At 39.6% G+C, this 15942-nt stretch overlaps 1 protein-coding gene across 6 annotated transcripts; it reads left to right on the top strand.

The window, feature by feature from the left end:
- The first annotated feature begins 11423 nt into the window (after positions 1 to 11423).
- LOC108375541 (uncharacterized) lies at positions 11424 to 15019 on the top strand. 6 transcript variants are annotated; one of them, XR_001849178.1, is made up of 2 exons: positions 11424 to 11580; positions 13981 to 14312. XR_001849178.1 is itself a non-coding variant. In XM_017631683.1 (2 exons), exon 2 carries the CDS (start codon positions 14172 to 14174, stop codon positions 14505 to 14507), a length of 336 nt encoding a protein of 111 aa, XP_017487172.1. In that variant the 5' UTR covers positions 11585 to 11629; positions 14035 to 14171; the 3' UTR covers positions 14508 to 15019. The 6 variants fall into 6 exon arrangements, 3 of the variants coding, with proteins under 3 accessions (XP_017487172.1, XP_017487171.1, XP_017487173.1); XR_001849177.1 differs by having other exon boundaries at positions 11424 to 11629; XM_017631683.1 differs by lacking the exon at positions 11424 to 11580 and adding an exon at positions 11585 to 11629 and having other exon boundaries at positions 14035 to 15019.
- The last annotated feature ends 923 nt before the right edge of the window (positions 15020 to 15942 follow it).

Here is a 15942-nt window from a genome sequence, read left to right as displayed (position 1 = left end):
TCACGCTCATCGGCTAGAACAGCCGCTTCGGCAGGGAAATTTGGGCGTGGGTCCGTTATGCATTCTGCCTTTACGAAGCCAGCTGCAGCAGCGCTGACAGCCCTGCGGAACTTACGTTCACCAAGGTGGACGTCGGTTGGTGTGGAGAGCGCAGCGAATGTGTTTTCAGTAAACTCCGCGAAGCCTTTCCAATCAGCTTGAGAAAAGTTGATATAGGTCCGGTGTTCCTCGGAAGCAAAGTCGGTTGGTTTATCGATCGAGATGACTATGCGCAGATGGTCTGATGTCAAAGTCAGCATAGGTCGCCATGATATGCTGTTTATCAGACCAGCGCTGACTATTGTTATGTCTGGCGAGCTACAGCTGCTTCCCATAATCCTGGTGGGTGCGTCGTCGTTCATTGTGCAGCATGTCGAATCGTCTATCTGCTCAGCCAAGTCTGTTCCCCTACGATCGTTTGACAGGCTTGAGTGCCAAAGATCGTGGTGCGCATTAAAGTCACCTACTACCATACGGTTTTCACCTCTGAGGAGCGCACCTATATCAGGGTGATATCCTGCCGGGCAGCAGGTGACAGGGGGTATGTATATGTTAAATATTTCGAGCTCGACATCGCCTGACCGGATAGCGATGCCCTGACATTCTAGGGTGGTATCCCTGCGGTCGATGTCTGCTTCGATAAGACGATACTGCACGGTGTGGTGCGTGATGAACGCTAAGCCACCACCATTATCTCGCTCGCGATCTCGACGGTGCACGTTGTACCCGGCACTATTCAACAATGTTGAATTGCTGTGCAACTTCGTCTCTTGGACCGCAGCTACCAATGGAAGGTTATCTCCTCGATCTTGCTATGAAGCCCGTTACAGTTAAATTGAAGCGGCTGCATGTGGTTCGGGAGACGTGTGGTAGTGCGTGGTGTGAGAGATGTGTGTCGCCTTGACGCCATTGGCTGTGTGCGCTGCTGTGGTGGTTGCCGCCCTGTGGGGGTGGTGGGTGGCGTCGCAGCTAGGGTTTGCGACCGTGCAGCGCAACACGGGCCCCCGAAGTTCCTCGTCCAATCTCGTGTGGTGCGCAGACCTGAACCTGCCCTAAAGTGGCACCAGCCAAGGCAGGTGTTGCACTTGACTGATGTCACATTACGGAATATCCTGGTCTGACATACCGTGCAGATTGTAGGAGGAACCAAGGGTTCTTGGTGGCGGCGTGTGGGTGGTGGTGCGGTTGTGTATGTTCTGTGGTCTGTCGTGGTTTGGTCTATTGTGTTGGTATGTTGTTGTGCTGTGGTGTTTGTGTGGAGCTGCTCAGGTGGACTGGGGTTAGCCGTGGAGGCTGCTCTATTTGAGCAGCAGGGGTCCACTGCCGATGTGTCCGTAATCCTGAGCAGACTCTTAGGTGACTCCACCCCTCGCAAGCATTGACTGAGGTGAGTANCAGGTGGACTGGGGTTAGCCGTGGAGGCTGCTCTATTTGAGCAGCAGGGGTCCACTGCCGATGTGTCCGTAATCCTGAGCAGACTCTTAGGTGACTCCACCCCTCGCAAGCATTGACTGAGGTGAGTAGTGGTGTAGTCGTCTCTGGCATACACAGCAGGTGTAGGTTTCTGGCCCTGGGTTTGACTATGCCAGCCCTGAGCAGAAGAATACGTACTGAATGTAGCCCTATGGACGAACGACTTCTAAGATACTTCGCCGACCTAAACGGGGTTAGATCGACGAAACATCAGCCCTTGGCCGGGTGAAACCCGAGTCATTCCGGTACGGAGAACCGGCTGTCGTGGGAATGACCCTCTTTCCTCTTTTCTTCTACTGATATGTGTTTTGTGCACGCACATAGAGACTTTTTTTTAATTTCGTCATGTTTGATTGTTAAAACTCGCACCTTAATTTAATTTTATTGCAGTTATCCTTTTTTTTAATAACTTCCATACATTTTATGCAAGAAATACTCGGTTTTATGTGATTCTAATGCCATTAGTAACTTTTTCACTCATTTTCCCAATAAAAGTTGCGTTCCAGATTACTTCGTGTAAAAACCTATAATAATAATAATACCAGATTGGCGCTTACACATATGTTAGTGTTTGGCCGAGCTTCTCCTCCCACTTGTGGCGTGCGCCCTGATGCTGTCACAGAAAGCGGAGGGACCTACAGTTTTACGCCGACTCCGAACGGCGATTGTATTTTTATGAGAAGCTATTTTTCATGGCAGAAATACACTCGGAGGTTTGCCATTGCCTGACGAGGGACGACCGCTGTTAAGAAAAAGCCATTTTTCTATATTTTTTTGCGATGTTGCTTTGACGAGGGCTTGAACCCAGGTGCCGATGAGTGAAAGCGCGCACTGCTTACCACTACACCACAGCGGCAGACAAAAATTTATAAAACTGTCAAATAACAAAATTACGNCCTGCCCTAAAGTGGCACCAGCCAAGGCAGGTGTTGCACTTGACTGATGTCACATTACGGAATATCCTGGTCTGACATACCGTGCAGATTGTAGGAGGAACCAAGGGTTCTTGGTGGCGGCGTGTGGGTGGTGGTGCGGTTGTGTATGTTCTGTGGTCTGTCGTGGTTTGGTCTATTGTGTTGGTATGTTGTTGTGCTGTGGTGTTTGTGTGGAGCTGCTCAGGTGGACTGGGGTTAGCCGTGGAGGCTGCTCTATTTGAGCAGCAGGGGTCCACTGCCGATGTGTCCGTAATCCTGAGCAGACTCTTAGGTGACTCCACCCCTCGCAAGCATTGACTGAGGTGAGTAGTGGTGTAGTCGTCTCTGGCATACACAGCAGGTGTAGGTTTCTGGCCCTGGGTTTGACTATGCCAGCCCTGAGCAGAAGAATACGTACTGAATGTAGCCCTATGGACGAACGACTTCTAAGATACTTCGCCGACCTAAACGGGGTTAGATCGACGAAACATCAGCCCTTGGCCGGGTGAAACCCGAGTCATTCCGGTACGGAGAACCGGCTGTCGTGGGAATGACCCTCTTTCCTCTTTTCTTCTACTGATATGTGTTTTGTGCACGCACATAGAGACTTTTTTTTAATTTCGTCATGTTTGATTGTTAAAACTCGCACCTTAATTTAATTTTATTGCAGTTATCCTTTTTTTTAATAACTTCCATACATTTTATGCAAGAAATACTCGGTTTTATGTGATTCTAATGCCATTAGTAACTTTTTCACTCATTTTCCCAATAAAAGTTGCGTTCCAGATTACTTCGTGTAAAAACCTATAATAATAATAATACCAGATTGGCGCTTACACATATGTTAGTGTTTGGCCGAGCTTCTCCTCCCACTTGTGGCGTGCGCCCTGATGTTGTCACACAAAGCGGAGGGACCTACAGTTTTACGCCGACTCCGAACGGCGATTGTATTTTTATGAGAAGCTATTTTTCATGGCAGAAATACACTCGGAGGTTTGCCATTGCCTGACGAGGGACGACCGCTGTTAAGAAAAAGCCATTTTTCTATATTTTTTTGCGATGTTGCTTTGACGAGGGCTTGAACCCAGGTGCCGATGAGTGAAAGCGCGCACTGCTTACCACTACACCACAGCGGCAGACAAAAATTTATAAAACTGTCAAATAACAAAATTACGCTCTTGAAAGAGAGGAGCGAGAGCGAAACAATAAAAGTCACCTGGAACGCGAAAAACCATTCCATTTTTTTTTCAAATGTAAAGCGCCGTGAAGACGATCAAATGGCTTTATCAACCGTATGGCGTTATTCTTGACAAAAAACAAGCGCACTTGCCTTCTGATCGTCGTGGTGAGCAAGTGCGTGGACAAGAAAAAGAAGTTGTTTGTTGAATTGACGAGTTTATTTGAACGTTTGCGGGCAAGACACGAGCCAACCACTCACATATGCAATGCTTGACGTATTTATTTGATTGCCTCCGTGGTGCTTAGGGTTCTGTTTTTGTTTACAAATGCAACCCTGCCTTTAGTTTGACACTTTCTATGAACTACAACTTCTGACTGAGAGAGAGAGCAAGTTACTCTCACAAAAATGGTTTTACTTACAGGTTTTTTGGCGCCTGGAACGCTTTACTGCAAAAAAAAACCTGCAAATCGTGAATATCGTGAGTACCTGAAACGCAACTAAAATGTAAAACAAACAATACGTGCATCTTCCACTATTTACCGATAACTTGCCGATAACGACAAGTGTACAGGACGACGGGACGATAACGCAACCATGATTGAACGACCAGTGGGCAGATAGCCTAAATATCCAGCATTTAATTTGCCAAACAAAAGTTTGTCTGCATTTCAAAATAATTTTAGTTTGTGCAGTGTACATTGCACACAAAAGTCGATGCATCGAAAAAAAAACATCGATATATCGACGCATATCGGAAAGTCCAAAACATCGGTTATGTTTGANTCATGGCAGAAATACACTCGGAGGTTTGCCATTGCCTGACGAGGGACGACCGCTGTTAAGAAAAAGCCATTTTTCTATATTTTTTTGCGATGTTGCTTTGACGAGGGCTTGAACCCAGGTGCCGATGAGTGAAAGCGCGCACTGCTTACCACTACACCACAGCGGCAGACAAAAATTTATAAAACTGTCAAATAACAAAATTACGCTCTTGAAAGAGAGGAGCGAGAGCGAAACAATAAAAGTCACCTGGAACGCGAAAAACCATTCCATTTTTTTTTCAAATGTAAAGCGCCGTGAAGACGATCAAATGGCTTTATCAACCGTATGGCGTTATTCTTGACAAAAAACAAGCGCACTTGCCTTCTGATCGTCGTGGTGAGCAAGTGCGTGGACAAGAAAAAGAAGTTGTTTGTTGAATTGACGAGTTTATTTGAACGTTTGCGGGCAAGACACGAGCCAACCACTCACATATGCAATGCTTGACGTATTTATTTGATTGCCTCCGTGGTGCTTAGGGTTCTGTTTTTGTTTACAAATGCAACCCTGCCTTTAGTTTGACACTTTCTATGAACTACAACTTCTGACTGAGAGAGAGAGCAAGTTACTCTCACAAAAATGGTTTTACTTACAGGTTTTTTGGCGCCTGGAACGCTTTACTGCAAAAAAAAACCTGCAAATCGTGAATATCGTGAGTACCTGAAACGCAACTAAAATGTAAAACAAACAATACGTGCATCTTCCACTATTTACCGATAACTTGCCGATAACGACAAGTGTACAGGACGACGGGACGATAACGCAACCATGATTGAACGACCAGTGGGCAGATAGCCTAAATATCCAGCATTTAATTTGCCAAACAAAAGTTTGTCTGCATTTCAAAATAATTTTAGTTTGTGCAGTGTACATTGCACACAAAAGTCGATGCATCGAAAAAAAAACATCGATATATCGACGCATATCGGAAAGTCCAAAACATCGGTTATGTTTGATACCAGCGTTGCCACAGACAAATTTTTTTTCCTACAAAAATTTCCTACCATAACCAATCAAAACCTACCAAACATTTTTTTGAGTTTTAAAATTTGTTTTCAATATCAAATTTTTTAAAAACATAGTTAACATAAACTAATAAAACTAAAACACAACTAGATTAATAAAAGCAAATTAACTGCGTATAACGATTAATTTTACTGTACAGACTTATCCATATGTACATATGTCTCTTTACACGTACATACATATCGTCACTAGATACGAATAAAGACGCGAGCTCAAAAGTTGATAGCGGAAAAAGAGGCATAAAAAAATTTCGGCGAAGAAAGACTCTTAACATAGGTGACGGTAAATAAAGCCGCGATATCCTCTAAGGGCCGTTTGCACCATGTCTAGTTAACGCTAACTGGAGGTACATCCTTCAGTTAAGCACGTTAACTGCTTTATCGATCACATGTTATATGATGGGTGTCGATAACGTCGATAAAGATGTTTAACTGGGAGTTAGAATTAACTAGACATGGTGCAAACGGCCCTTAGACAGCGAAGAAAGACCCATAAACTTATGTCCGCGGTCAACTATATTTTAGAGTGCAACAGTATTCCCCAAAGAGTTTTTCCGAGCTCTTTATTCGTGTCTAGTGACGATATTATTATTATTACGTCGAAGATACCCGCTCTGCGACCTAAGAAGATATATTGTGCTAAATCAAAATTGTAATCACTCCAACCTTAGGCTATTTAAAAAGCTCAGCACTTTGGATGAGGCCATGTTCCAAATTTTAGATGGAGAAGGCAATCGTTCTCCAAGATGTATCAATCTACGATTCATGCTTCGTGGACAGGCATATAGAATATACTCTGGGGTTTCTTTCACCAGCCCACAAACCCTACAGCCCGTCTCTACAGAAAGACCCATTAAATTAAAACCGTACGTTAACTTGCAGTGTGCTGTCAGGTTGCCAGCAAGAGTTCTAAGTTCAAGGTGTCTTTTGGAGTTCCTGCTGGAAAGAGTTATGCATATATTTGATTGTCTTATTCCCTTTGACTTCCGCCAGTAGGTAGCAATTTGAGATTATTCCCAGCTAGCTCCAAAGTGGGTCTGCAGTGTCTCCTTTAGATTAACCACAGAAAGGCTAGGGACCATGCAAACGCATTTGGGCTTCACGCTTTGCGAGAAAGTCAGCCCTTTCGTTGCCTTCAAACCCTTCAAGGGGACGCTATTGTGGGCTCACAGGTGGTTCAAGACTTTACAAGCCTTGATGCAGTTTTAAAAGACTCTAAGGCCCTTAACGCTACCTAGGTGTCCGACAAAATATTTATTCTGGCCTCATTTGCCTTCTACGATGACATTCGCGAACACAGACTTCGATTGAGAAGACTTCGGCCTGAAATATGGTTGAGTGCGAGCCCATTGGCAGACTTTTCTGGAATCTTTGTCCAAGTAAGCCATAAATTATATCGCTTTCTAAAGGTGCCAAGTCCATTTTTTTTCAAAGTTTAATTTTTGATGCAGAATGACAGGTAATACGAAACTACATCGATTTTTCGTCTCTCCTGAAAAAATTTTAAAAATGGACTTGGCACCTTTTCATCCTTAGGTCACGATATATGGATGTCCGTATTGCATATTGGCAATAATAAGGTTTACGTTTGTACTTAGGAATCAAGTATATTTACATGTCTGCGGCCGCCATTATACGAACGCACCGGTGAAATATTTGTGTAAAAAAGGTTGCTAAAATATTTGGACATATGTACGTACATATTTTCTATTTTTCGCAAATAACTATTACTCATTGTCGCGAAACCTACCAAAATCCAATCAAGCCTACCAACCTACCAAGTGGAAAGAAACCTACCAGTTTTGGTAGGAAAAGGAGATATTTGGCAACACTGTTTGATGCATCGAATAATAAACATTAGTACCACAGTATATACAGTAATACACCTTTTCGCAGTTTTTCACCATTTGGTCCCCGAGGAGAACTTTTGGGTTGTGTGCAGCGTGTTCGATTTTCGCGCACGGCAACACTTACTGTGGGGAATTTCGCCTCACGATTACAAAAAGTACATTTCGAGGATAAAATATACACAATTATGTGTTATTTATGAACAAAATGTAGGTTAAGTATAATATTCATCTTTAATGTATGCTGATATTCATGCGTAATGAAGAATAATATCAATAGTTAAGTACATAAATAACGCTTGTGTTTTATAAACTGGAAAACTCAAATCGTAATTATAAAATTGAATGGAGTTTTCTTAAATGTAAGTTTAAAATAAAAAAAAGTCCATTGTAAGATTAAATTATTTATGAAAACCGTAAATTTTGTGAATTTATCAAGCCAAATTCTAAATTTCCGAATATATTTAAGTCTTTATTTAAAAAAAAAACAAGGTTTGTATAGCTATACAGATCCCAATGACTGCCAGCACATCCGCCCAGACAGTCCATTAAGCACACCCAAGTTTGAGTGATCTACAAGTTACAAGCGTTTTCAACATTTAACAGTTCATTATCATGTGCGGTGTAATATAACAAATTATACACTGAACTATGATAATGATACTAGTATATCTATAATAATAGACAAAAATTTGCAATGTTTTTACTCTTTTGCAATAGTTTCGGGCACTATTACACAGTCATGACTTGTGCCAGTCTGCCATAGTACGGTTTTTGCTCCCTGTCATACCAGAATAATTTTGTATACAACTCTGAATCAACAAAATTCATGGTCCTTCTCATTATCAACCCTGATCAGATTTTACCCCCGAGGAGTACTCAAAAATGTGTATTACTGTATATACTGTGATTAGTACTGCAAAGCCAAGGCGAATACATATAAGGTGGTATCGATTGAACAAATACAACAATTACTTGTATTTTGTTTTTGCTTTTAGCGGGCCATTGTCAAATTTCAGCTATTCTTCCCCGAATGAAAAAGGGCGACAGAAAATGCAAACACTCTCACGTTTTCACTCATTCACGAACGAAATTCAAAATTTTGACAAACAAACGCTACTCACAGCTGATGGAACAACACCACCTTATATAAATTCGCCTTGTGCAAAGCCATCGAGTTGGCTACACAAATATTATTTTATTTACAAGAAATGGCTAAGAAATTTTCATGAGTCAAATTTCCTTAAGGCAGTACGCAGTTCTTAAGGAATTTGCTACGCTTTCTACTACGGTTTTCTAAATTTTTTTGTGAAAAAAGAGCACAAGGCAACCCAGGTTTGCAACATAAATATATGCTCGTTCCATTATTTCTTGAGGAAAGAGTGAGGCAACAGGCTATGAATTATCAAAAATGTCAAAATTCCTTGGACACACACACGAAATAATGGCAAATTTTTGTTCCCCGTTTTCTTGAGAGCCGCATACAGGGCATTACACATATTATATTGAACGTGTTTAAAAGCTAAAAAAATACAACTTATCATTTATTTTTAAACTGCAGTTTATGCCTTTTGAAAAAGGGAGATTACAACTTGAAGGGGGTAAATGCTCATGTCAAGTACAAGCAAACAAAAGTAAAAAAAGCAAAAAATAAGAAATAAGCGCTGTCGATCACCCCATGTGAAAATTCTGCAACTTACCTGAGGGTCAATTCCCGTTCTACGTTTTCGTGAAGTGAAAAGTATTAAATTAACATCGATATAAATGCGGTGTAAAAGTGTTACTTTTATCACTTCGCAATAACGCAGAACTAGAATCGACCCACTGACCTCTTAACCGCAGTTAAGCTTTTGATGGGAATAGGCTATGAGTAAGTATTAGGCAATTTAAAATAAAACAAAGTTTAAGTAAGAAAGTTCAAAACAAAACAATGTATTCATGAATTTTTCTTAAACTTATAAAATATTTTCGCGGCATCAATTTGCTTTTCGCGGGTTAACGTGAATAAACAAGGAGGTAATTCTCTAGTATAGGGTAACACCCCCTAAAAAAGGTCCGGAAAAGTGGGGGGGGGGGTACCAAACNACGACGCGTTTCGGTTTCCCTATTAACAATCTATTAAAAGTTATAAATAAAAAACTTTTGTTAAATTTCGATGTTTTCTATGAGCAATTACCACGTCAAAAATGTACTAAATCACCAGTTTCTACTTTTAAAACACTATTAAAACGTCTCCGGTTATTGTTTTATGCAAACAAAATCATTGATTTACTTTTATTTTAAATATTTCGTTAATAAAACAGAGTAAACAAACTTTGCGCTTGCCAAAATTATTATAACTTCAAATCGCTGGTATTGCCACTTTATTTCACATTTCATTTGCGCTATTATACTCAGTTTACACTATACACTTCTTCTTTTTTTACTTACACCTAAATAAAATATTCTAACCAAAATATAATAACAAATTTCGCTATACCATGGCAGCGCTACTTTTATAGTTTACAGTTATTTATCGAAGTATTGATTTTTATGGGAAAAGCGCCGCAGACGAAAATTTTTAATAAAAAATGGCGCGATTTTTAATATATATAAAATATTTATTTATATATATATATATATCGAAAGAAGATACCGAAAAGCATTGAACACTGCACACACCTTGTAAGGAAAAGTGAATTATTACAAAATACTAATACAGTGACAGCACTATAGCTATTTTGTAATCTCGCGTTTCAGTTCGCAAAGATTGTCAACTTCTTTTTAGTAACAAAATAATCTATCTTAGGTTGATAAAACCATGTGTTTGTTTAGTAATTAAGTTAAATTATTGGGAAATGTTTAGTTATTGGCCCATCGTTTTTGGAATGGGGGGCGGAGGGGGAGGGGCGTGGCCCCCCAAACCCCCCTCATTCGAAAGGGGCCAGTCGCCACTTTACGAAAAGCCCCACCCCCCCTTGGGGACCTCCCACAGACCCCTAGGGAACCGTTTGAAAATGGGTTAAAAACGGCATTTTCCGAGGCAAACTGAGCAGTTTGAAGTGGTATATAACCCAACTAACAGAATCTGTGGGGTTTTTAAATAAAAGAAGTTATCCCAAGGTGGTTATCAGGCGAAAAAAGGAGGGCTAAACACCTTTCGCAGAGAACACCTTTGTGCGTAGGCGGCCTTCGGCCGCACTTAGGGATTATAACCCTCAGGCAGTAGAATTCTCCTTTCTGTGTAGCCAAAGAAGGGGGGCTGAACACCTTTTGCAGAGAACACCTTTGTGCGTAGGCGGCCTTCGGCCGCACTTAGGGATTATAAACCTCAGGCAGTAGAATTCTCCTTTCTGTGTTGCCAAAGAAGGGGGGCTGAACACCTTTTGCAGAGAACACCTTTCTACGTAGGCGGCCTTCGGCCGCACTTAGGGATTATAACGCTCAGGCAGTAGAATTCTCCTTTCTGTTTTGCGAAGAAAAGGAGCTGAATACATTTTACAGAGAACACCTTTGTATATTTTTAATGCTTACAGGGTTATATCCTATTTTCTTTTGTCTCTCATTCTTTTGCATATTTTGGAGTTTGACAGCTGAACTACGCCATTTAATTTGCATATGCAACAAAAGTCAGACGCATGATTTAGAAGGTGTTTTTATTTAATAAATTGTGATCAATTGGTTAATATTAAAGTTATAAAGAAAGTTATAGCTCATCGAGTAAAGTGTAAAGTGAAGGAGAATATAAAAATATATTGCTGATTTAGCTGCTTTAAGGAGAATAGGAGTGATAAATTTACGCTAATTTGCGAATTTTACAAAAAAGGGCATATTTCAAACCCAATTTGTAAATAAATTAGTGACCCAAAATTACAATAGTGGATGTTAAAATAATGGGTAGACCCTTGGCTACATGTGTGTGCAATTTTTTTTTGGATCGGGTCACCCCTTTGGACGCAATACCCCGAAATAGGTGGGCCACTTACTAAACAGTACCCAAATTATATATTTTAATAGTGTTTAAAAAGGGAAAACAGGTGATTTAGTGAATTCTTGTCGGGGTAATTGCCCGTAAACAACGAAATTTAACAAAAGTTTTTGTTTATCGATAGTGACTAAAGCATTTATCCCCATCGATAACATCGATGGTTCCATCGATGGTTTAGAAGTACTAGTAAACATCGATGTTTCCGAAGCATCGATGTTGTTTTTGCATTTCTATGATACAGTGATTATTAAATATATAGAAAGTCGTTAGTTGTGTTTGTTTACAAATTATCCAGTAACTTGCCAACAACTCTCCAGTAACTTTATTTCTAAAAATTGGCTCTCATATAAAAAATTGCCAAAAAGGTACGCGAACGCAAATCCAGTAATAATTTGCTAGTTTCACGAACATTGGTTGTTTATTGGCAGCAAATTCGGGTTGACTTCGCGAGAGTGCACCACGCTTTGAACAAAATTACTTTATGGGGGGAGGGGGCTGCAATTTAGTTTGGCATCCTTGGAGCTCCGCATTAAGGTAGCTATGGAACGGTAGAGGGAGTTCTCCTGATTGGAAATATATATACTTTTAACCGCCGGAGTTTAAGGCTGATTCACATACAACTTTCATGTTGTTGTAACAGCATACAAATTCCCCAAAGAGATTTTGGGGAGTGTTGCTGGAGTGACAGTCCTTGGCCAGATATAAATCTGGGTCGTTCCGGTTACGTAGACCCGACTGTCGTGGGAACGATACAACTTTCATCGCTTTGCTTGATAGTTCTTTGCTTTGACATATAAGATCGATGTAGGCATATGCATGAGTATGTTCACATAAAAAACGTTTAAAGCAAAGCAAAGCAAAACGAAACAAAATCTTGGGCAACTCTCAACTTTTGTCCCCTTTGGCAATCAGCTGTCTACATTTATCTTTTCTCGTGCGCTTGCATTTGAATTTAATGACAAAAATAGGGTAAATAGGAATTATTATTGCTATTATTAATGCATGTTATCTATTTTACAGATACAAATATGGAGGAAAAGGAGAACGCAATAGCTGTCAAGGCGTTTATTGTAGCATACCTACCTTCTGCGTTTCACTCTTTGTTGTCAAAGTTTGAACTGTCAAGCAAAACGAGGAAAGTTGTATGTGAATGGCCCTTTATAGTTTTTAAGTTATTTGTTGTTAAAGTTTGTAAATTGAACTAACCTCCCGGCGCTATTTCACACAATAAACACTATATTTATGTACACACTTACACATGTACACACGGCAAAATAGTTGCATTAAAACCCCGGGCTGAGATTTCCATTTTAATTAATTAATTAATTAAGTAAAACGCGTTTATAAATGTCTTCACAAACGTTTGCACATTTCACAAACAAGCAGAAATAACAATTACGGACAGTAACAAAATGTGTGCTACCATACGTTAAAAAAAATACACCACAAATAAGTGCGTATAATTAGGGAGTATAAGTGTACAATACGTACATTGCTCTTATTAAAAATAATAATATTAGGATCGATAGGGGTCTTACTCCTGATCATAATGGTATAATTTTTTTTTCGGGGGGAAATAATATTTACTGGTGTTATTGTAGTTCAAAGTACACAATTGTAGAAAACGTACATCGATAATTTGATTTTTCCACAAAAATCTATACTTCGATAAATAATGAAAATTTTTAATAAAAAATCGCGCGATTTTTTATTACAAATTTTCGCCTGCGCTGCTTTTTCTCCTTAAAAATCAATCAGCCTCATTGCGAGAGTCGTGCCGAATGCAAGTCGTTTTTCGAGAGTCGAATCGTAACGAAAATTTAGCGTCATTGCCTAAAATTTCCACTCGACTAGTGTATTAAAACGGAAGAACTTGGCGGCACTGCATAGTTTTCGACAATTTTCGTCGTTTACTTATTTCAGCACGACAGTAGACAATGCTAACCGATCTGGGCGGGGTTGTTGTAGCCGCTAAAACAACAACAACAACAATGCTAATGTTGTCGAGTCGTACAATTCAGCCTAATTTACGACTTACGCAATGAGGCTGAATACTTCGATAAATAATGAAAATACATTTGTTAAAAAGAACATTCTTTTTTTATAAAAACTTGTTTTTTCTATTTTCAATCAACTTTTTTATTTATTCAAAATCGCCCGATATCTAATTTGCCATAATTTCTTTTATTAAAAAATCCCACGGTTTCTGTTAGTTGGGTCATATTCCACATCAAACTGCTCAGTTTGCCTAAGAATATTCCGTTTTTCCCCCTGTTTCAAACGGTTCCCTAGGGGCCTGTGGTAGGAGCCCAGGGGGAGGTTCGCCTTTTTAGAAAGCGGGGACCGTCCACTTTCTAGTGGGGGGATTGGGGGCCGCCATCTCTCCTCCGCCCCGTCCCCTCCGCCCCCACCCCAAAAACGATGTGAGCGCTACTAAACATTTCCCGCGTGGTGCACTCTGGCGAAGTTTCCCCGCAAATTCTTAATAAAAAGTATATTTTATATTTAAATAAGTTCATTTTGTGAAATTCAACAATAAAAACCCACAAACAGTTTCCTTATTAGTTATATTTCATCCAGCACATGCAAACAGCTGTTTTTCGTACTGGAAAATTCTTACAAGTAAAAACTTATCCAGTAAAAACTTGCAACTTCAACTGCCATTTTTCGTTCGCTCAATTTGTGTACAAAAACTCCAAATCATGAACATTCGTAGAAACTTACTGGATTTGACTGGAAATGAGTAAACAAACACAACTATTGAAATAAGGAACTTCTGAATGTACCTGGAGTTCTTGCTGCTTGCCGAAAACCGATCAACGAAGGAAATCCATCCATTAAAATTGTATCCTTCTAAAGGAAGGGTGAAGTGAATGAAATTAATTCCAAACTTAATACGCTAACACCATGCCATTCAGCCGTAAAGGCAAGGCTAATGATCGACGAGCGCTGATCGAAAATGACCAGATTCTATACCGGGGAAATGCTATTGACGACGGTGATTCCGTAAATGATAGCTTTAACCTGAGCTCCGACTATAGCGATGAAGATGACATTAATTGTATGCCTGTTATACTGCCACCAATGGAAAACAAAGAGGCCTCTGCAATAGTACAAATGTATAGCCAAGTATCCAATGCACCACCAGATCGCTTCAACTTCACATACGCTGTATTTTACTTGTTGGGAATAGCTACAATGACTCCATGGAATTTCTTCATAACAGCAGAGGATGTAAGTTAAAATTTAATGATAGAAAAACAAAGGGGTTGACTTTAGTGTACGTCGACATGTGTGTGTTTTAGCAAATCAGTCGCGAATTTTCTCATGAAACTATTTTTTTTTTTTGGGGGTTTTGCGCAGTTTGGCTGGTTTTCACCACCGCCAGGTTATTCCTCTGCTTTTAATATATGTATGTCTCTGTTTGTTTTATTCCAATGATGTGTCCAAACGTCGCTCCACTGATACACAATGGTAATACCGCTGAGGGCCAGAACCACGTGCAAAAGTTTCTGCTTATATATGTATCATACGTCTTATTCCTTTCAATTCTTTATGTTAGTTATTATGTTAGTTATGTCAGAATGTATTATTCAGATTAAAAATTTAAATGAGTGGGACCTAGCTCCTCATGACGCCAGGTTATTCCTCCAATTTGGTAATTTATAGAATTTTAATGGAAATGAACTATGCCCTCATCGTGCAAGGTTATTCCTCCAATTTCATAATTTTATAATTATTCGTCAAATTATATTTTTAGGTTTTTTGAAAAGATGAATAAATAAATTAGTAACCAAACTTTACAAAAGTGAGTGTTAAAATAATGCGTAGTCCCTTGACTACAAGTGTGTCGAATTTTTTTTGGATCGGGCCACCTCTTTGGATGGAATAGCCCGAAATAGTTGTGAGCGCTACTAAACCCCACCCAAAAGATTTTTTATGGAACTGTACGATGCAGTTAAGAATGTTACTTTTTTATTTCACAGTTACTTTGTTCATACTGACAATTAAGTAGATTGTGACGGTTCGTGCTACCGTATCCAACATCTAAAATCCTCCAAATTTTGTTATTAATTTTTTGTTTATTTACAAACATTTTGTTCTTAGAATCGAAATTTGAACAAGCAAAGTGTACATATTTTGTTGGGTACGGCTCGGTTATTTGTACCATAATTTTGGGTTATTGTGTCCAAACGCTTAACCCAAAGCAAAAAAATTTTAACACACACGTGTGGTCAAACAATTAAACGTTAGTTTAAAATAAAGATTTCTAATTTTCAGATACAAATTTATGAATAAATTCGGTTTGAAATATGAACCTTTTTGCAATAAATACAACGGGAAAAGGTATTTTGCACAAAAATCCTGTGGTTGGCGTAACCCGAGTTTACATTTTCTCTGTCCAAATGCCAATTTTACCTACGTTTTCAATTGGCCCCCCTCCGTCTCCGCCCCAAAACCATTGCACAAATAACCGAACATTTCCCCTTTTGTTTTTTGCAAGAGAAGAGGTCTAATGCTCAAAAAGTAGATAATTTTGTTTCTATTTTTAATATTTTTATTGAGCTTTGTACCACGATTGTTTATTAGGAAAAATTGAAAAAGCAACAAAGTCTAAGCGGTAGAAGTTATAGCACTATTTCGGAGATCACCACATCTCCTCATCAGACTTCTTTTT

This window comes from Rhagoletis zephyria, unplaced genomic scaffold (genome assembly GCF_001687245.7).
Source record: "Rhagoletis zephyria isolate East Lansing unplaced genomic scaffold, Rhagoletis_zephyria_1.1 Rzeph_scaffold_09091, whole genome shotgun sequence".
NCBI classification, from domain to species: domain Eukaryota; kingdom Metazoa; phylum Arthropoda; class Insecta; order Diptera; family Tephritidae; genus Rhagoletis; species Rhagoletis zephyria.
This window is presented reverse-complemented; position numbering and strand designations above follow the sequence as displayed.